The sequence below is a fragment of the Podarcis raffonei genome, chromosome 12 (assembly GCF_027172205.1).
Source record: "Podarcis raffonei isolate rPodRaf1 chromosome 12, rPodRaf1.pri, whole genome shotgun sequence".
Lineage (NCBI taxonomy): Eukaryota > Metazoa > Chordata > Lepidosauria > Squamata > Lacertidae > Podarcis > Podarcis raffonei.
Window position 1 is genome coordinate 60,088,326 of NC_070613.1, and position 22,047 is coordinate 60,110,372.

The 22,047-nt window shown below is 43.2% G+C and overlaps 1 protein-coding gene across 13 annotated transcripts in view; it reads right to left on the reverse strand.

Annotated features, from left to right (window-relative positions):
• EZH2 (enhancer of zeste 2 polycomb repressive complex 2 subunit) overlaps positions 1-22,047 on the reverse strand; it is a 62,749-nt gene that overhangs the window by 33,352 nt on the left and 7,350 nt on the right. For 6 of the 13 annotated variants that reach the window (XM_053359798.1, XM_053359807.1, XM_053359799.1 and 3 more), the window contains 5 exons: positions 15,891-16,045; positions 12,962-13,090; positions 12,579-12,695; positions 9,797-9,917; positions 3,053-3,214 (listed from right to left, as the gene is read on the reverse strand). In XM_053359798.1, coding sequence (XP_053215773.1) covers positions 3,053-3,214; positions 9,797-9,917; positions 12,579-12,695; positions 12,962-13,090; positions 15,891-16,037 — 676 coding nt within the window. In that variant the 5' untranslated portion in view covers positions 16,038-16,045. Of the gene's footprint in view, positions 1-3,052; positions 3,215-9,796; positions 9,918-12,578; positions 12,696-12,961; positions 13,091-15,890; positions 16,046-22,047 lie in introns of those variants that run through there. The other 7 variants (XM_053359804.1, XM_053359796.1, XM_053359806.1 and 4 more) reach the window with 5 other exon arrangements.

Sequence of the window (22,047 nt, forward strand, 5' to 3'; positions counted from 1 at the left end):
CTTTTTCATTATTTCCCAACAGTTATTTCTGTAATCTCGAAAATTCTTTACCAAAACCAACCCCTTTATCCAACCTAAAGATGTAATTTAATTGGTGATATTGGAGCCAATCAGTTAACAGATGCCTTATGTCTTCAAACTTTTTTACTTTCAATTGACTTCCCTCCATGGTCAACTCATTATACATTGCCCATTCTTTTTCCATTTTTTTAAACTGATGCTTCCAATGGTGATATCTATCATGGGGTTTTATTCTCTAATAAGTTCTTATATTTTCCCCAAACAGCATAAATTGATTTTCTAACAATATGGTTTAGAAATCCTCTATGAACTTTGGATTTTCCATACTACATACTGTCTTTTGCATCAAATGAAGTCTTATTTCCAATTCAAATCTTAACGACCTTGTAGCTGTTTCAATTTGGCAGTTTGTGATCTTATCCCATGTTTTCCAGCGTACGTCTGTACATTAGTCTCAAATAATCTCTAATGAACAGAACCTTCTTAATGGTGGCGTAGGTGGGTTACCAACAGGCGAAGTGCTTTTGCCTCCCTGCCTCCTGCATTCCATGCCAGAGCAAAAGCCAGGTACCGAGATGATATGCAGGTGCAGCCTGTTTTCCCCATCCCTGTGGGGGGAGTTTGCAAGGATAATTAACCACAATCATCCTTGATTCATCTATGCCAACAATCTCCTGTTGTCGTGGGACCTGGCTCCATTAAGGCAGCCAGAACCGGAAGCCCCAGACTGCTGGTTCTGAGGTTCCATGCCAAAGCGACTGGCTCTGGGGTGGCTCAAGACTTCATGACTTCCATGATGACCATGGAGCTGTCCCAGCATGTCATTGGCCCAATATGGCCGGCCTAGTGATGTGAGGTGAGAATATTCTCAAGAATGAGAATATTCTCTGCTAGAAAATTATCCGGAGAATATTCTCCACAAACTGTAAATTCTAATGTAAGAACCATTTTTACAACCCACATTTTAAAAATCTAGTAAATAATAAGTCAAGCTGTGCTATTGCCAGTGTAAGTAATGAATAATTTATATTTTATCCAGTTACATTACTACGAATTGTGTCATTCACCATAGGCAGTTCTGAAATATGAGCTACGGAAAACATTTTTTAAAAAGTTTTTAAAATGTTATTCATTTAATTTGATGAACATTTGAATTTGTATGTATTTCAACCATATGTAATAGCCTCCCCGCCCCCCATTTTGATATGACCTTATTCTTAGCAATTCTATACCCTTGGCCTTACGGTGTGATTTTTTTTTTACAGAAAGTAGCTTTAATGCTTTATACACTTAAAAGTAACTAGGTCTATACAATTATGTGTAACAGCATGTGAGGTGGCCTTGATTTAAACAGTTGAGTTTTCTATATATTTAGTGCCAGTAACTGGTTTTTGCAGTGCCATTCAATGGTACAAGGTGCTATTTACCAGAGACTGACATACTAAAATATATTATCATATATTTTATGATAATAAAATGTGGCACTTCACACTGAAAGCAACATCCTCCCAAGCACCATCCCTGGAGACAGTCATCCAAGTAGGATTGGAACCTCTGGAACCACTGCAAAGAAGTACAGCCCATTCCAGAATACAATGAATATCACTGCAGAAGAATACAAGGGTTGATGGTGTTGAAAACCGCTGAGACATAAAGGAGAATTAACAGGGATACACTCCCATTGTCTTTCTCCCAACAAAAATAATAATACAGGGTGACCAAGGCAGTTTCTGTGCCAAAACGGGGTCGAAACTCCAATTGAAATTGATCTAGAACATAAAGTCTCATCTAAGAGAGCCTGGATGTGACCTGTGACCACACACTGAAGAACCTTGTCCAAGAAGGGGACACTAGCAACTGATTGCTTAGATTTTCTGGTCCATAGAAGTTTTCTTAAAGTTTCTTAAAGGTAAAGGGACCCCTGACCATTAGGTCCAGTCGTGGCCGACTCTGGAGTCGCGGCGCTCATCTCGCTTTATTGGCCGAGGGAGCCAGCGTACAGCTTCCGGGTCATGTGGCCAGCATGACTAAGCCGCTTCTGGCAAACCAGAGCAGAGCACTGAAATGCCGTTTCCCTTCCCGCCGGAGCGGTACCTATTTAGCTACTTGCACTTTGATGTGCTTTCGAATTACTAGGTTGGCAGGAGCAGGGACCGAGCAACGGGAGCTCACCCCGTCGCGGGGATTCAAACCGCCAACCTTCTGATCGGCAAGTCCTAGGCTCTGTGGTTTAAAGTTTCTTACCACTGCTTTATATAGGCAGGCACGGACAACCCACTCCCCCATGGAGGCTTTGATTGTAACAAGCTGTCCCCTCCTTGCTAGATTTAATCAGCCATGAGGGGCAAGATCAGAAGCAGTCAACCGAACCTTGTCTGTGTCTTCAAGCCATACTAACTGAAACTTATCCAACACAAGAAGCCTAGAAAGTGTTCCAGATGCCTCTGGAAATTCATCTGATGGAACAGTGGAGTCAAGATGCCAGCAGATGTGGCTTCTGTCCTCCAAATGCTTCACAAAGAAGTCACAGCAGGCCACCGTCAGTTCCTTTCCCCTTCAGGTGAGACTGTAAGAGGCCCTGTACTACCAAGAAAAGCCGCTCTAGGCATCATATGAACAAAGCAATAAAAACAACTAAGTGGTTCTTCTTCATTGCCTTCACTGCCACCAAGTAGGCTCAATAATTAGTCGTCACACCTGGTGTTTTCCTCCACCCGCATTCAACCCTTCTCACGGCTTGCTTTGTTGCCCTCAGCTCAGGCCCCCCCTCAGGCTAGAGCCTGAGGGAAGCCCAACAGGAGGAAGGCCTTCAGAAGCAATTATGTCCATGGTCTGGGTCCTCTGTATTCCACAAATTACCCAGGGGTTCAACAGGAGAGCCAGTCATATATATCAGCTGGAAAATCCCCCAGAGCCATCTGAAAACTATTTGGAGCCATCACCATCTGAGAGCGGACCATTCTAATACAGTCCCACCTCTGCAGAAGGGGAAAGGCATTTAAATAAATGTCTTTGCACCATATTAACCTACCTATTCTGCTGGCCTCTCGGTTCTTTTGCTTTTCATTTCTCCCATCAAGATTGTCGTCTTCGCCACCATCGTCGTCGTCATCTTCATCGTCTTCGTCATCACTATACTGCCCAAGAGCATTGACCAGCTCCACAAATATCTCGTCATTGATAAACCCACATTCTGAAATCAGGTATAGACATAAATGGAAGAGATATGCATTTGCAAACAGGCTGTGCATATCCTCAGCTAGCATAGCTCACTACGCAGAAAAACATTAAAAGTAAATTAACTTTGGAAACACAGGAAAATGGACATGAATAAGATCTTGTAGCTATTTCTCTTCAACTATGCTTTTTTAGTCTTTCAGGACACAACACAGAACTTTATTTGCGCTGAATCTAGACATATATAAAAAACACCGTGAACATGCCTTTTTTTAAAAAATTGTAATATATGTATTGAATTTCCCATTAGCTCACCATCGCCATCTAGTGTCACATTTGTATCATGCACTTAAAACGTTATATTTGCAACTTTATAGCTGAGTCCTGGGATAATTCTCTTGCAGAAAATGAGAGAGTAGCCAAGCCAAAGTCAGAAATATATTTAATATTTCATTATCATTCCTATCCCTAATCACAGATAATTCAGAGCAGCATTATTTTTGCAATCCTAGTCCATTTACCTGGGAATAAGTCCAGTCAAACTCAATGGGACTTACTTTTGAGCAGACATGAATAGGATTGTGCTATAAAGAACAGGTTGCACATCTAACGCTAGATATTAAAGCAGTCATCTGTTTAGCCATGTATATGGATTCTGTGCTTGTGCAGAACTCAAACAGGAAGCTTCCAAAACTGGGCTAGAGTTTTCACAGGAACTCCACCTGACTCTTTCATGTGCATGCATTAAGAAGTATTTTTCCCAATTTCCCACTCAGCTCCATTTTTGGACTGACATAGCAGCCCTGCAGGAGAGGGAGAGAAGGGCAACAGGCACAGCAGCATATGCAGCGGGAGAGGCAGGTGGGTTGTGCAACTATATAGACAAGGGAGCAATGTATTCTTCTTGTGGTCTTTGTCTATCCCCATATACAGGTGCAGTAGTAAGCTCACTTACCAGATGCAAGGCACGTGTTATGAAATGAAAGAGATGAGCATGGTCCTTTCACAGAAGTCACCTGCCCAGGTTTTCAGATAAAGTCAGAAATGGCAGATGAATAAAGGTTGAAACCTAGAGTTAGCACAGCAGAAGTCCATCAGCAGGACTCTTGGGGAAGACACCCTAGTGGAGTAAGATTGGACTTACTCCAGAACAGAGAACTTTGCCAAGCTCATTGTGGAGGTGAACCTTCAATTAAATCCAGAAGCAAAATGTTGTGTAGAGAGAGGTTCATTCTTCTTGCCATCTTATAGCAGATGAACTGCCACGAACTCCCCCTAACACATCAAGTAAAAGGAGGGCTCAGATCCAAGGTATCTAAAGCCCTCTTTATGTCCAATGCCAGGCTTGGAAGAAATACGGGTAGGACAAGGGAGGAGGAACAATGACAAGTTTTAGAAGGAGGAAAGCATCAGGTCTCAACAAGCACTCCACCCCAATACAGAGCCAAGTTACAGCGGTCAGACCTCACTTGCTCTCAGAGCACATGCTATTACAATTAAAATGTTGCTTGTGAACAGAAACAGCTGCAAAATAAACTCACACCAAGAAAGTTGCTCATTGTCCCTGCAAATGGACAAATGACAAGGTTGGCCAAAGACAAGAGCTTGTAGGGCAGCAGCTGAAGAAGGAACAAAAAGGGTTTTCTTGTGTGAGTTTCTTGTGGCTGATTAGCTGCTCTCTCTGTGCAAAGGTCAGAGGGGGCAGGGTTTCTGTTGAGGCAGGTGATTAGCTGTGGGAGGAGCTTATCAGAGCTTGCAGTTTGATCCATCTTTTAGATTTAGGGGAGCTAGTCTCAAACGTTTGTTGGGGGAGACCTAGGTTTTTTGGGGGGGATTTATTTGTCCTGTCTTCACGCTTTTTATAATGGAGGACCGCTGTAGTAACCCCCAACGACACGTTCTCAAGATGGAGGGTGAGGGAACAGCTGCAGTCGCCTGTGGTTCCTGCGCAATGTTTGCAATCTTGCCAAAGGTTGCAGGCAGCTTTACCTGCAGCAATTGCATGTTGATTGCCCTCTTAAAAGACAAAGTCCAGCAACTGGAGGAACGTGTAGCTACGCTCCAAAGAATTAGGGAGCTGGAGCTCTTCTTGGAAGCAACAGAGCACACCGTCTCCACCAAGGAGGAGATAGGGGACTCCCCTGAGAAGGAGGCTAGTTCACCAACACAGGAGCCAGATATATGGAGAAACGTGACTCAAAGAAGTAGGAGGCCCAGGGTTCGCTCTGATTGTTTAGAAATACACAATCGCTTTGAGGTCCTCTTCCCTAGCATGGAAGACGAAGAGCAGACTCCATTTGAGGATCTCTCCCGCATTACAGTCGATCAGGTATATGAAGACGAGCAGCAAAGGCAGTCCTCAGGGAATGTCCAGGTGACCTTGGAACACACAGCTCACGGAAGAACCCCGACCAGACCTAAGAGGAGGCGTGTAGTGGTGATAGGGGATTCCCTACTGAGGGGAACAGAAGCAGTGATCTGTGGGCCTGACAAGATGTCTCGGGAAGTGTGCTGTCTCCCCGGGGCTAAGATCCAAGATGTAACTGAATGACTACAAGGAATCAGAAAACCCACTGACAAATACCCCTTCCTCTTGGTTCATGTGGGAACCAATGACACTGCAAGCAATAGCCTCCAGAAGATCAAAAGAGACTATGAGGCTCTGGGCAGGAAATTGAAGCAATTAAATGCACAAATTGTCATCTCATCTGTCCTCCCAGTTGAACGACGTGGCCCAGGGAGAGAGGGGAAAATAGTGGAAGTGAACAACTGGCTTCGCAAATGGTGTAAACAGGAACGGTTTGGATTCTTAGATCACGGACTGCAGTTTCTTGAAGATGGACTTCTGGCAAGCGATGGGCTGCACCTCACAACGGTTAGGAGGAATGTTTTTGCAAAAAATCTCAGAAACCTCATCAGGAGGGCTTTAAACTGACTAATGTGGGGGAGGGAGACAGTGCTCCTGAAGGTAGGAGTCTATCAACTGATGAAGATGATCATCCAAATGTCATAGACCAAATGGAGCAAACAGCACGCAGACCTAGTGGTGGGAGGAAAAAATCCTTAAATAAGAGACACGGGGGAATGATTAATGGACTTCAATGTCTGTACACTAATGCACAAAGCATGGGAAATAAACAAGATGAGCTTGAGCTCTTGGTACAGCAAACTAAATATGACATAATAGGAATCACTGAAACCTGGTGGGATAAGTCCCACGATTGGAATGTAATAATGGAGGGATACAATCTATTTCAGAGAAACAGACCAGACAAGAAAGGAGGAGGAGTGGCGTTATATGTCAGGGATGTGTATACCTGTGAAGAGATCCAAGATTTAGAACCTCAAAGCCAAAGTGAGAGCATTTGGGTCAAAATTAAGGGAGAGAAGAATAACAGTGACCTCATTGTGGGAGTTTACTATAGATCCCCAAGCCAAACGGAGGACATAGATGATGCCTTCCTGGAACAGATGGCCAAGCATGCAAAAGGAAGGGAGACAGTAGTAATGGGGGACTTCAATTACCCGGATATTTGTTGGATGTCAAACTCAGCCAAGAGCATAAGGTCAAACAGATTCCTCACTGGCCTTGCAGACAACTTCATTGTCCAGAAAGTGGGAGAAGCAACAAGAGGAACAGCCACTTTAGATCTGGTCCTAACCAATGTTGATGACCTGGTTAGTGGGGTAGAAGTGGAAGGATCATTAGGCGCGAGTGATCATGCTCTTCTGAAGTTTACTATACAGCGGAAAGGAGCAGCCAAGCATACTAGGACTCAATTTCTCGACTTTAAGAAAGCCGACTTCATAAAACTTAGGGAAGTGCTGGGTGAGATCCCATGGACAGTAATACTAAAAGGAAAGGGAGTTCATGATGGCTGGGAGTTTGTTAAGAGGGAGATAGTAAAAGCACAACTTCAGGCAATACCAATGAGACGGAAACATGGAAGGTGCCTCAAGAAGCCAGGGTGGCTATCTAAAGAACTTTTAACTGAGTTAAGATTAAAAAAGGATGTGTACAAAAAATGGAAAAGGGGGGAAACCACCAAAGAGGAATTCAAACAAATAGCCAGCACGTGTAGACACAAAGTCAGAAAAGCTAAAGCACAGAATGAACTCAGGCTTGCTAGAGAGGTTAAAAGCAACAAAAAAAGGCTTTTATGGGTATGTTCGTAGCAAAAGGAAGAACAAAGAAACAGTGGGGTCACTCAGAGGAGAAGATGGTGAAATGCAAACAGGGGACACAGAAAGGGCTGAACTCCTCAATGCCTTCTTTGCCTCAGTCTTCTCCGATAAAGAAAACAATGCCCGACCTGAAGAATTTGGAGCAAAGGATTCAGCAGAGGAAACACAGCCCAGAATAACTAAGGAGATAGTACAAGAATACTTGGCTAGTCTAGATGTATTCAAGTCTCCAGGGCCAGATGAACTGCATCCAAGAGTATTAAGAGAACTGGCAGATGTGATTTCAGAACCACTGGCAGTCATCTTTGAGAATTCCTGGAGAACAGGCGAAGTCCCGGCAGACTGGAGGAGGGCAAATGTTGTCCCTATTTTCAAAAAGGGGAAAAGAGGGGACCCAAATAATTACCGCCCAGTCAGTCTGACATCAATACCAGGGAAGATTCTGGAGCAGATCATTAAGCAAACAGTCTGTGAGCACCTAGAAAGGAATGCTGTGATCACCAATAGTCAGCATGGATTTCTGAAAAATAAGTCATGTCAGACTAACCTGATCTCGTTTTTTGACAGAATTACAAGCCTGGTAGATGAAGGGAACGCAGTGGATGTAGCCTACCTTGATTTCAGCAAGGCATTTGACAAGGTGCCCCATGATATTCTTGTAAAGAAGCTGGTAAAATGCGGTCTTGACTATGCTACCACTCAGTGGATTTGTAACTGGCTGACTGACCGAACCCAAAGGGTGCCCATCAATGGTTCCTCTTCATCCTGGAGAAGAGTGACTAGTGGGGTGCCACAGGGTTCTGTCTTGGGCCCGGTCTTATTCAACATCTTTATCAACGACTTGGATGATGGACTCAAGGGCATCCTGATCAAATTTGCAGATGACACCAAACTGGGAGGGGTGGCTAACACCCCAGAGGACAGGATCACACTTCAAAACGACCTTGACAGATTAGAGAACTGGGCCAAAACAAACAAGATGAATTTTAACAGGGAGAAATGTAAAGTATTGCACTTGGGCAAAAAAAATGAGAGGCACAAATACAAGAGGGGTGACACCTGGCTTGAGCGCACTACATGTGAAAAGGATCTAGGAGTCTTGGTTGACCACAAACTAGACATGAGCCAACAATGTGACGCGGCAGCTAAAAAAGCCAATGCAATTCTGGGCTGCATCAATAGGAGTATAGCATCTAGATCAAGGGAAGTAATAGTGCCACTGTATTCTGCTCTGGTCAGACCTCACCTGGAGTACTGTGTCCAGTTCTGGGCACCACAGTTCAAGAAGGACACTGACAAACTGGAACGTGTCCAGAGGAGGGCAACCAAAATGGTCAAAGGCCTGGAAACGATGCCTTATGAGGAACGGCTAAGGGAGCTGGGCATGTTTAGCCTGGAGAAGAGGAGGTTAAGGGGTGATATGATAGCCATCTTCAAATATATAAAAGGATGTCACATAGAGGAGGGAGAAAGGTTGTTTTCTGCTGCTCCAGAGAAGCGCACACGGAGCAATGGATCCAAACTACAAGAAAGAAGATTCCACGTAAACATTAGGAAGAACTTCCTGACAGTAAGAGCTGTTCGACAGTGGAATTTGCTGCCAAGGAGTGTGGTGGAGTCTCCTTCTTTGGAGGTCTTTAAGCAAAGGCTTGACAACCATATGTCAGGAGTGCTCTGATGGTGTTTCCTGCTTGGCAGGGGGTTGGACTCGATGGCCCTTGTGGTCTCTTCCAACTCTATGATTCTATGATTCTATTACATTTTGCCTCCTGAGGCAAAGGATAAAATGCTGCAGAAGTTGACTGTGGACTCTGTGACATTATCAACTCTGGCCATGGGAAAGCACCCTCAGTCAACTGGGTGCAGAACAGCCCAGGTGGTCCACACAGGTCTCTTCTCAGAACGTTCCAGGCCCAGAGGGCTTTCTGAACAAGCGACTGCTGTGGTAAAAAGTGAGGAGCCACATACTTTGAAGGGATAAAAAGGTAGGACACAGGTCAAAACTCTAGCCTGGTTTTACAAGCTCCTTGAATAAGCTCTGCAGAGTCACAAAACCCTTATGTGAGAAGAAAAAAAGGGTATATTCCTGTATTCTGCAGGTGGAGCCAACTATCTGGAAAGCCAGTGAGTACAATTATTTTGCTTCATGGAAAACATGTGATTTAGAATAATAATTACATTTTTGGAAATACGTACTACTGCTCATTCTTGTTTTTAAATATGAGAATTGATGTTTATTTCCAAAGGCATAATTATTGTACTAAATCATGCGTTTCTCATTCTGTGTGAAGCAAAATAATTGTGCTTTTTACATCGTGGTTGGCTTTTTAGGTAGTTAAGCTCAGAACAGCACAGGCCACCCAGACTGGCGATCAGTAGCAGTCAACTTACAAACATACACATCCGAACTCACCTCTGTCTCCGTGCACCTTTCCGTCATAGTTTTTGATTAATTCTTCAATAAAAGTTCCATCCTGGTCAAGCACTTCATCTCCCATATAAGGAATGTTATGTAAAACTGTCTCATCCTCTACCTAGACGTAAGGTAAAAAATATAACAAAGGGGGGGGGGAGAGAAATCTCTCACCGCAAGCACAAATTTTGATCACTCATCAATCCCTGGCACGGAAAAGCCAAAAAGCAAAGCAACCAACAACTCGCATCAAAAGCAACAATTCCATGGATACTTAATCAAAATTCCATAGCCGTCCACTAACATATGGTACCTCTATATATGGTCCACTAATATATTAGGTACCTCCTAAGAATGGTACCTCATCTCTACTTCCTCCTCTCATCTGAAAGCGATGTCCCTTTCATTAAAAACAGAATCAGCAAAGCCAACTACACATTCCTTTGTACACATGCATGTGATTTTTCCATTGAAACGAAGAGGCCAGCACAAATGCTAGATTCTGGATTGGGCAATGGTCTAAATGGTCTTTACTCGTTTTCCTTTAGGCTTGTGGTAGAAATTGCTGTGCAATGAGCATTCACTGTAATGAACTGTTTTGTAAGCTAAACTATTGCACAGTTCATACTTTGTGACCCTACAAAAGTGCAGGAGGGACATCCAGATCATTGCAAGGGGTGTAGTCAGGAGTGATCTTGTAGAATATACACAAAGGGCCATAGCAATTTCTTTAGCAGACATTTCAGTGGAAATTTTTCCCAAATGCCATAGTCATGCGCATTACAGTAGTCATATGCAGTATACAGTCACCATGTGAGGCAGAAGCTCATGTAACAGCATTTCTGTGTATGTTCCTGCGCATTTATGAGGGAAGAGTGACCTTCTGTAGTTAATCATTTGCATAGATTAAACAGCTCTGTACTCATATTAAGACATAAAAGGCATATTGTATTTTATAATTGAATGTGTGTGCATGTGTGTGTGCGCACGCGTGTATGAATACATAAAATCATAGTTAAACAATACTTTTAAAAACCTATTTATTTAGAGAGGGGTGGGCAGAAGGTAGATTGGAATTTATTGATAGATCTGTAGGTAATCTGCAAAGATTAGCAAGGGCTCCCAACTGAAGTCTCCCTGCTCTAAATTATACTGCTGCTAGCTAGGGGTAACCAGAAGTGAATTTTTGCTTGAGATGACGGAGCTCAGCTTAGTTCCTGTACACAAAACAAATACCTGGACACAGAAATATTTAATTCTAAATGTATTTCTTTTTTCTCTATATAGGTTCTGGCAAAAAGAAATAAAGTAGATCCCACAAGGCGGAAGTCTATTAAGGAATGCCCTTGCTGAAAATGTTGCATAAAATATTTATTTTGTGGCTATACTATTTTTTGTGCTACTACCTTTTTTCAAATAAATTTTCTCTATACAGTGGTACCTCGGATTACGAACTTAATTCGTTCCAGAAGTTCATTCTTAAACCGAAAGCGTTCTTAAACCGAGGAACACTTTCCCTGATGAGGCGTCCTGCCACCGCTGCCCTTCCACCATTCGGATTCTGTTCTTAGACCGAGGTAAAGTTCGCAAACTGGGACACTACTTCCGGTTTTGCAAAGTTTGTAAACTGAATCGTTCGTAAACAGGCCTGTTCTTAAACTGAGGTACCAATGTATATGTAGAGAAAAGGGTGCATTTGGCCTACCTATTTCTTCTAAACCAAAAATATATACCTGCTACAGTCAATGCAATTCTATAAATCAGTTTTATCTATTGCAAGCTGCTCAACTGACATAGTAATGCCAGCAATTTATTTACACATTTCATACTGCCCTTCAAATTTTCTGTTTAGTTTAATACTGATTTTAATGGATGATTTATTTATTTATTGTTGGAGGTGTTATTTTTCGAACAGAAAATGAAAGCAAATAAAAATAGGCTTAATGATTCTTTTTAAATGCCTCTTAAGGTGTGGGGAAATGGAATTGGATCAGGCTGGTGGGCCAGATCCTTACCTCTCTCACCCTCTGCAGGCTAATTTTAACTGGTGGGAAGAGTCATCTGCCAATCCCCTGACATCACAATAACTTCAGGTGACCTGCTATTATAGAGCTGGAAGGGACCCTGGGGGTCTTCTAGTTCAACCCCCTGCAATGGAGGAATCTCAACTAAAGTATCCATGACAGATGGCCATCCAACCTTTGCTTTAAAACCTCTAACGAAGGAGAGTCCGCGAGAAAGACACTGAAAATTGCTTCCCTTCCCACTTACCTTACGAACCATACCATCAGCCGAGAAGCACAGTTCAATGCAACTCTTCTATTTTAATTCTTTATTCTGGCTACTCTGAGTTGTCTATTGGATGCCAAATTATCTGTCCAAAATTGAGTCCTTTTGTGAATCAGCTTCTGAAGACCATAAAGCACCAGTGAGTAGCCAACACTTCCTACATTTCTTAAATGTTTGGTGCAAGTTCTGTAAAAATTTCCTCATACAAAAATGCCCAGATTTATTCATCCATGAAGAAGAATTATGACACTGTGACTTTACTCAAAAGATGCATTCAGATGCTTTCTGCAAAATCCAGCATTTGCAAATAATAAAATTAATTTTATCAGGAATCAATTTGACACACAATGAGGTTTGCTGAACCATTAAAACTATTATTGGGCATAGTAGCACTGCAGAGTCACACTATACTAGAAAGACGCCATCAACTATTATTCAGCAGACTCTTTTGCTGGTTTCCATTTCAGTTGGTTTAGTCCCGTATTTCACTTACCATAAAGTTTTGCTGAAGGGGAGACCAAGAGTACATTATGGGTACTGAAGCAACAGCATTCAGAGTCTTGAGGGGAATTACTTGCTTTGGAAAATCTAAGTCACTGGTTACTGAACACTGGAAGAAGAGATACAATTACACTACTAGTAGTACGTTGTTTTTAAACAGCAGCAAAAACCTGACTTGACAAACAAAGGTGTGCATTTCGAAGGGATAAAGTGAACAGTTTTAATTCAAAAAGAAATGCTAACATTGAAAAGTGCTTATAAATGTTTGCTTTTACTCAGATAGGGTTGTTCCTTAGGTATGGTGCACACCATACATAGTAAAGGTAATGTGTACTTTCTAACAACATTTCAAGCAAACACATCATGTTAACCAACCTCCCTGGTCCCACGCAATGAGCTCACAGAAGTCATGATGTGCACAGGTTGTATCCGGCGTTGTTTCCATTCTTGGTTTAATATTTCTGTTCTTTCCTGGATCTTCTGACGATTAGAATTAAACATGCTCTGGAAATAAAATAATGTTTTAAGAACCGAGAACCCACAAGCATTTGTAAAGTTATTTGGGTATCTAAAAACAATGCTTGTCTGACTGTGAAAGACAGGGAAGGGATATAGCTCCATAGCAGAACATCTGCTTTGCGTGCAGAAGGTCTCAAATTCAAGCCCCTGCATTGTCAAGCAGGACTGGGAAAGTCTCCCATCTGAAACACTGGAGTTTGACTTCACTGTAGTTCAGTGGCAGAGCACATGCTTTGCACACAGAAGACCCCCGGTTCAGCCCTGACACCCCGGCCAATGATCAGACTCAGAATAAAGCAGCTTCTGATGACTATGCCATATGCATCTGACCAAAACTGCTAGAGGTTTCATTATTGTCCAGATATTTCAGGAGGCAAGGGTATTTTATCATCTACCTTCAAGGTAAAGGTAAAGGTACCCCTGCCCGTACGGGCCAGTCTTGACAGACTCTAGGGTTGTGCACTCATCTCACTTTATAGGCCGGGAGCCAGCGCTGTCCGCAGACACTTCTGGGTCATGTGGCCAGCGTGACGAAGCTACCCTGGCGAGGCAGAGCCGCACACAGAAACGCGGTTTACCTTCCCGCTAGTAAGCGGTCCCTATTTATCTACTTGCACCCGGGGGTGCTTTCGAACTGCTAGGTTGGCAGGCGCTGGGACCGAGCAACGGGAGCGCACCCTGCCGCAGGGATTTGAACCGCCGACCATGCGATCGGCAAGTCCTAGGAGCTGAAGTTTTACCCACAGCGCCACCCGCGTCCCTTTTACTATTATAGGAAGGAGCAATTCAGAAAACATTATTTCATTTTTTATATTGTCAGAGACCATTTGAAAATATCATCTACCTTAAGAGTGCTTAAACTGTGGTCCACAGTATATTTTCATATGGTCTCTGACAATATAAAAAATGAAAGAAAACAACTAATATATTCTTCAAAAGCAAATAATGAGAAAATGCTGGACTCCAGGAGCTTAAAACAAGATGCGCAGAACCATGAGGTTTGCACTATTTGCACTGGGCAAGTTCCCAAGGTCCTCAAAACAATGATGCTTAAGAACTCTTGACCCGTACTGATTTTCAGACACACCTTTTCTCAAAAATAGTCCACTAGAATATTTTCATTGCATCTGACAAAATAAGAGGTAAACTAATTTAGGCATTCTACTATGGACAATCACAAGACTTGCTAAGCAGCATATAAAGATGGATCAAGAGCTATGCACATACAATACCATACTTCATTATGTAAATGCTATAGACAGCAAAACCAGGTGCGAACTAGTGTAATGTAGAGCTTAAGAACATGACTTATGAACTAGGAATCTCTCCAGACAGCTTTGGGCAACCATGTCTCACAGCCCACACCCCTTGCAATATATGGGTAATATTAGCTTACCACCAGGGTTATTGTTTTAAGATATTGATTAAAGAACCACATGTTCACACCTAGAGCATTGGACTGTCTACAACTTTGATTTCTGACCGCAGGCCCTCACACTGTACCAGATGCCACTCGATGTTCCCAGACTTCTAGGAGCAACTGGCAACAGGAGGGCTGACTGATGCTATGGGAAAGAGGTCCTGAAAAGTTACAGAGTACAGTTCTTTCCAAACAATATTAAAGTGAATAAACAGTTCAAAAAGATGAAAGCTGTTTTAATAAAGCATCACCTTTAGAAGGTACTTAAATTTGTGTTCAACAAATACAATATTTTAAATTAAATTTTGCAGGACACCATTCATTCTGCTTACTCCACTTGCATTATATGGCAATTATAATTCGGGGCTGGCCAATGAGCCCAAGATTTCCTTGGGGGTTGTGTTTTTCAAACAGCAGCCCTGTGTGCCACTTAGCAGATCCCTTCAGAAATTGACAACACTTTCAAAAGTAGTTTGCAATATGACATGGGTGTCCACTGTTCAAAGTCAGAAATCCCATTGGGCTCTTTAGAGTATAGTTGCTCTGTTGGAAAAATACAATTTCTGTACTGAGGGTGGTAAGATATTATGCACTTTGCATATATAAGTATAACTTTTTCTAATGCCAATGCAGTATATGAATCTTTCTAAAAGGGACAACAATACTGAATGGAAAACAGCTATTTATTTACTTATTTTAAAAATATCTAGACTGCCCTTTGCTCAAATGGATTCCAGGCAGTGCTGGATTTAGGGCTGTGCAGGCAGCTCCCCTGCACAGGGCACGGAGCCAAGGGGATGCAATAATAATAATAATAATAATAATAATAATAATAATAATAATAATAATAAAATTGTCAATGTTATCAATGTTTGAGGGATATTCTGTTGCGTTAGAATTATAATGTATTTTTATTGTTGTACATTGTTGGTAATATTGTGCCCTGAGCAAGAATAACATTTGGTGTGTGCCCCCCCTTTATTATTTTCACAGTAATTCCTGATTGAGACAATAAAAATACAAAACGAAACAGAGATACAAAGGCAGAACAGAGGCCATAACAACAATTTAAAATGCCCAAGGGAATAACTTTTTAAACCTGGTGTTCTAAAAAAATTGTAATGTCAGCACTGGTTAAGGCTCCCTAGAAGGGTATTCCAGAGTCAGGGTATCATCAGAACTAAATAGATCACAACATGAGCAATTGTTAAAACTCAACGAGGGACAGCCTCATTTTAATGCTGAATGCTCTCATGGTTGCCCTTTTATGAGAACCAATACAGGGTGAAAGTCAAAAGCAAAATATTTTACTACAAAACTACAGTATAAAAACAAATTCATACTGAAAAAGAGTCATCTTAATACCTTATTATTGAGATTAGGTGTCTTAGTTACCTTTACTTCATCTGCCCGTCTGAATCTCTTGAGTTGCCTAAGTCGCATATATTCTGATTTTACACGCTTCCTCCAGCAAATTGGTCCTTTCTCAGATTTCTTTCCGGTCTGACCCATGATTATCCCTGCAAGGAACAGAACCTAGATATATGATCAAACACAGTCAGGCCTACTAAGTGGCTGAAATCTATTCTAACACCAAGGGTCTGTTTATGCATGCAACGGAGCCTATATCTGAAACGGGCTATAGCCTGTCTGCAGCACTCATTTCCAACATTACAGTGCTACTTTTTCAGCTGGAAAATTCAAATGATAGTATACTCCAGAGTCCTATCCTTAACCCTAACTTAGTAGTAAATAAGTCTAGGCTTTGCTGCCACTCCATTCTAATAGTATGGGTTCCACAAACCACAGAAGTATCAAGATATAATCCTTGACATTTAGGTTGAGGTTCAGTGTGTGCGGCAGCTGTTTTCTGCTCCGTTCCTTAGATTCACCACTGCAAATCTTACAAATGTGGGTTGCGTGTTGATAAGAGATTGCAGTTTCTGGTCATGACAAATAACTGCAGCAATTCATTAGTCACAAATGCAGAGTTCTCACAAGGAGTGGAGAAAAGGAACCTGTTATTAGCAGAGTTATAATGAACATCAATCCTCACTCTTAAACATGAGATGATCTCAGTGCTAAGATAACTTAGCCTGGGCCTCCCAATTAGAAATCATTTTTAAGTTGTGTAGATAATTCTTTTACTATGATGAAGAAATGTTGATAGCTGCCATGGAAGCTTGTGTTAGAAAGAAAGGCACAACAGAAATTTACAAGGTTGCAGAGCTGAATAAGCCTTAATGCTTTTTAAGTTTAAATTATAGGAAATTTAAAATATTCCGATATATCAATTACACATACAAGGGCCTTTAGTATTTAGTATTTAGCTTGTAGTTGAGCAGGCCACTTTGCTAAAAAAAAAAATCATGCACTCTGCCAGAGAAAAAAGAATCTGAAGCCAGCTAAAAACTTAAGAGCTCAGCAGAAGCCCCAAACACAGGCCCATGACATTCACAGCAATGCTGCCATTGCCAGCCAATCCAAACACACCACCTAAAAGGAACACTTGCCTCACTCAAAACACACGTGGCCAACCATCAGCACACACAGAACTCATGCACATGGCTCTGCCAGCAGCGCAAGCACTCAATGATCCCCACATCAGACCAAGGAAACCTGGCACTTCACAGGGGCCAATGCAAAAACAAGCCTTTACTGCAAACAAAATGCCTTATGCAAATGTGGACTATTGCCTGGCTCCACAGCCTGTTCAGAGGGGCATTCTGGCACCCTTGTTGCTATGCAGCATCAGACATGGCACCACCACCTTCCCCTACCACAGAACCCTCCCCCCCCCCGCAGCGAGGAGAGCCCCACCGCAATGTCTCTGTGCAACTCTACCACAGTCACCACTGGCCACTCAGGTTCTGCCTCATAGCTGCTTTGGAGGCATCTGTGGTTACCCAGAGCAGTGTCAGTATGAGAACCAGCATTGGTGTGTGCTATGGGAGGGTGGCCAGAGAAGGCAGGCAGGCAGCCGGAGGGAGCCCAGCCACTATGTTCACAAAGGCTGCTGGGCCGATGGGAAGAATGCCTGCAAGGGGACCAAAGGAAGGGGCATTACTAATCCGGGTCCAGGGAACCATCCCTGTGCCCAACAAAGAAGCCCATAGGGGCTACCCCTGGAACACAGGAAGACATGCACGAAACTCACTTTCACTGTTGGGGCTCTAAAGAAAAAGAGGAAAGGGATGGATGGGCAGACCAGGCAGGCAGCTTCCACACCCTCCACCACTTCCTCTGCCGGACCACCATGCTCACAGGTGCAGATGGGTCACCAGCATTCTGCTGACTGTCATAGTCATTCTGGGTCAGCATGGGATTAACAGGAACTGGACAAAAAGACTGAAGGAGAAGAGACATGACCACTATGCTTGAAGTAACCCCAGTATCCACCACCTGTGTTCCCCACTCCATTAGTGTGTCCCTTCTGTAAGGGTGCCAACACCACTGCCGTGCACTGGCTCATAAGACATGATAGGTGTGAGTGCCTTCTTGTTCAGTGCCTCCTGGAATGGCATGCCTGAACAAACTTGATCTCCCAAGCACACAGTGTTATTACATCACTCGAACATGCAATCCCCAATGGGGGGTGCCCAGGGTGCTATTCTTCTCAACAGCATTTGTGTACCATTTCCTGCTGCACTCCTTATCCAGGCCCCCATCACGAATGCACAGGACCACCTCGGGTTTAGCCACCACAATCTGGTACAAAAAAGGCCTATTCCTGAGGATGCCAGTTTCTCCCGTCCTCTGGAGAGGCACGGAGGCCCAAAGGCCCCTTCCTGGTATCTGGGACAGAACCAGTTCTGCTGTATCCTAGCCCCCTCCAATGGATCTCGGGTTTGGATGGCACAATAATTGGCATTGTTCTGCAAAACAGCAATTAATTCTGAATCTGATTATCGCATAAACCCAAAGAGCAGAAATATACAAATGAGTAAGTTTAAGAAAGAGAAAGTGTATCAAACCAAAATGAAGGAAGTCAATTATGCTACATTCAGAAACTCTTGACTGCCCCAATAACTTAAAAAGGAACTAGACAATTACAAAGCTGTTATCTGCATGTATTTGGTATACAGCAGTCAATACTTAAGTCAGTTACAAAGACCTTCTCTAAAAAAGCAACAAATGGCTTGAACATTCTCACACTGAACCAAGACAAAACACAGCCCATGACTATCCCAGACATCATGCAAACCAAATCAAAAGGCTACAAGTCCTGGCCTGGGCTGTTACCAGCACAGATTCCAATCCTCTTATCTGTATCAGTCCCTTTTGACTAATTTAATTCCTATACATTTCATGTCCTGCAGCTTCTTCATCAAGTAAAGACATTTTTGTGCCATAGGGAGCTTCACTGCATGCTCAAGAAAGAAAACACCATCTGCATGAATTTTCAGAGCACAGAAATTCTAGTACTGTATTACTTCTATAGAATAAATAACTTCACTGTAAAAAACAAAAGGACAAGTTCCTTTACGGAACATTAGTTAACACTGCAGAACAGACTGCAAAGCTGCAACAACATTCACAACTTCTCAAAGTAAATATAAACATACTCTACTGAAAAACAGGCAGAGCTAATCTGCAGAGCAGATAAGATTTGAAATGGAGACGGTATTCCCATCACTTGCATCAAAGGGGAAAAAAGTTTCCTTTTCTTTGTTCTGCTCCTCCACAAAACTGTTGTTTCTCATACAAAAAATAGCAAGACGACAGACAGGGCTGTTATATACAAACTGTGATTTGTTTAGTTTTCCCAGACCCAGATGTTAAGCCTAAAAAGTCATCCCATGGCATTGGTATCATTTTATAAACAGGGTATCTGAAAACCAAGGATACGCACAAGGACCAGCTATGTTCTCAAATGTCTAAGGGACCACTGATTTCCTTCAGTGTCTCCTTCCAGTTCGCTGGCTCAAAGAAAGAAAGAAGTCTAAGGAACTGTCGCCATGCAGGTCCCATAGTGCCCCATCATCTGTTACCCCAGGGAAGTCTGCATAAACATCTTTTTGTTGTTTAGTCGTGTCCGACTCTTCGTGACCCCTGGACCAGAGCACGCCAGGCACTCCTGTCTTTCACTGCTTCCCGCAGTTTGGTCAAACTCATGCTGGTAGCTCCGAGGACAATTTCCAACCATCTCGTCCTCTGTCGTCCCCTTCTCCTTGTACCCTCCATCTTTCCCAACATCAGGGTCTTTTCCAGGGAGTCTTCTCTTCTCATGAGGTGGCCAAAGTCTTGGAGCCTCAGCTTCAAGATCTGTCCTTCCAGTGAGCACTCAGGGCTGATTTCCTTCAGAATGGATAGGGCAGAACCATCTTACCCTGAGCCAAATAAGAAGGGGCGGTTACATATTTTTTCAAAACAAACAAGTTGCCTTTTCCATTCCATTGCAAGTTTTTAAAAAAATGATGCTTATTATTGAAATAATCTTATGTAAACTGCCTTGTGAGGTCTACCTTAAATGTGGTATATACCGTATTTTTCTCTCCATAAGACACACTTTTTCCCTCCTAAAAAGTAAGGGGAAATGTGTGTGCATCTTATGGAGTGACTGCAGACAGGAGGCTCTGCTCCCTTCTCCCTCCTCGGGGAAAAGCCCCCAAGAGCCACACACACACTCCATGGCTCTTTAAAGGGAGCGCGGCTCCTGGGGGAGCCTTAGCCGCGCGCAGCCTCTCCCGAGCAGGGGATGAAGGCTCCCCTTGCCCGGAGAGGCTGCGCACAGCTAAGCCAGAAGCCAGGACAGCAAGCGGGATCGCTGTGCTGCGATCCCTCTGGCTGTTCTAGCTTCTAGCTTAGCTGCGTGAAGCCACTGCAGGGGGTTGGGGAGCCTTCATCCCGCTCCCCTGCGGAGGCTTTGCGGGCTACCCCAGAAGCCAGAACAGCTAGAGGGAGCACTGCGCAGCGCTCCCTCTAGCTGTTCTAGCTTCGCGAGAAGCCGCCGCAGGGCACGGAGAGCCTTCATCCCGCTCCCCTGCGGAGGCTTCGTGCAGCTATCCCTGGCTTTTGCAGGAGGTGGGGGAAGGGAGAGAGCGCATGGCTCTATCCCTTCTCCCACCTCCCAGAAAAGCCCCCAAGAGCCGGGGGAAAGCCTGCAAGCGCCACACACACACTCCACACGGCTAGTGAAAGGGAGCGCTGAGCAGAGCTTGGGATGCATACAGGCTCTGCTCAGTGCTCCCTTTAAAGAATACTTTTTTTTCTTGCATCCCCCCTCTAAAAACTGGGTGCATCCTATCCTCCGGTGCGTCTAATAGAGTGAAATTATTGTAAAAATAAAAATAAAATCTCAACAGGCAAAATGAGAGCACACTCAACTTGCGAAGTATTATTAAGAGGACCATAAAGCTCATGGTTATGTTGAGGGGTGGGGTTTGAAGAAAATGAACTAAACGGCAGCTCTAGTTGTTTAGGGCGTTTCTGCAGAATTTAAACTTCATTAGAATTGCATATAGAACATGGTGAACATATTAGCCAGAAGCCACGCAAGCATCAATAATGTAAGTAAACTGACGCAGCGAGGTACACAATGTAAATGTCACTGTCCTCAACTCCATGTCCCTTTAATTACTACTACCAGGAGCATTTCATTCTAGTACAGTGGTTCTCCTTTCTTTCAACCAGACCACTTGAAAATTGGTGTCTTGGCAGACCACTTAATGGTTTTTCTGCCTGTTGTTTAGCATTTGTAATCTGCTGAACTAAATGCTCAACTTTTTTTAAAAAAAAAGGATATGGAATTCAGCATGGTAAGAAAAAGAAGTACAAATACAATTAAAGGCAATTTAAAAGCAATGGAGATGTTAAACATTCTTCAATGTTTGGTGTAATCTATGTCAGCTTGAGTCTTCAGTCGGAGTCAGCATTCATTCTGCCCATGCACTGACACTCTGCTCCTTAAGTGCCTTGTCAGCCTCTTTCCCCGGTTGGGACTATCCCCCATGTTGCTACCAATTGCAGCTTTGTCCCTCTGGGAAGACAAAAGGCACCTCGCCACCTTGGTCACATTCTGCTCGTTCTAAGAACAATGGAGCACACCATTGCTCACCTGCACAGCTATCCTGCTCCACAGAGCTGGGGCCACATGCCACCTTTGGTGGTCTGTGGACCACGCTTTGGAAACCCCTGTTCTAGGAAGCCAAGAGCTTTGCCTATTTTTCACTTGTCCTATCTAAGTTAGAGCACTTACTTGCAACATTTGCAGCAGACAATCCAATGGAAGTTTCTCATTCTCTGGCCCAACACTACGTACACCAAGCAGAGATTTCCAGGGGGTCCTCCATTCACACCCTATTAAAGCAGGATGCTCCTCACTTTAAGCAATTTCACTGATGCATGCGGGGGCACAGCCCATTACCCCCGTGTAAGTGGGGGGCAATGCCTGTATATATTCAAATAACAATTATATAACGGCGGTATAATAGTTACTACAGTAGAGCAACAATGCATTGAAGTCCCCATTCCTCTTCTTTTCTTAGCATTACAGCACATGGGATGCCAAATCTCCTTCTGG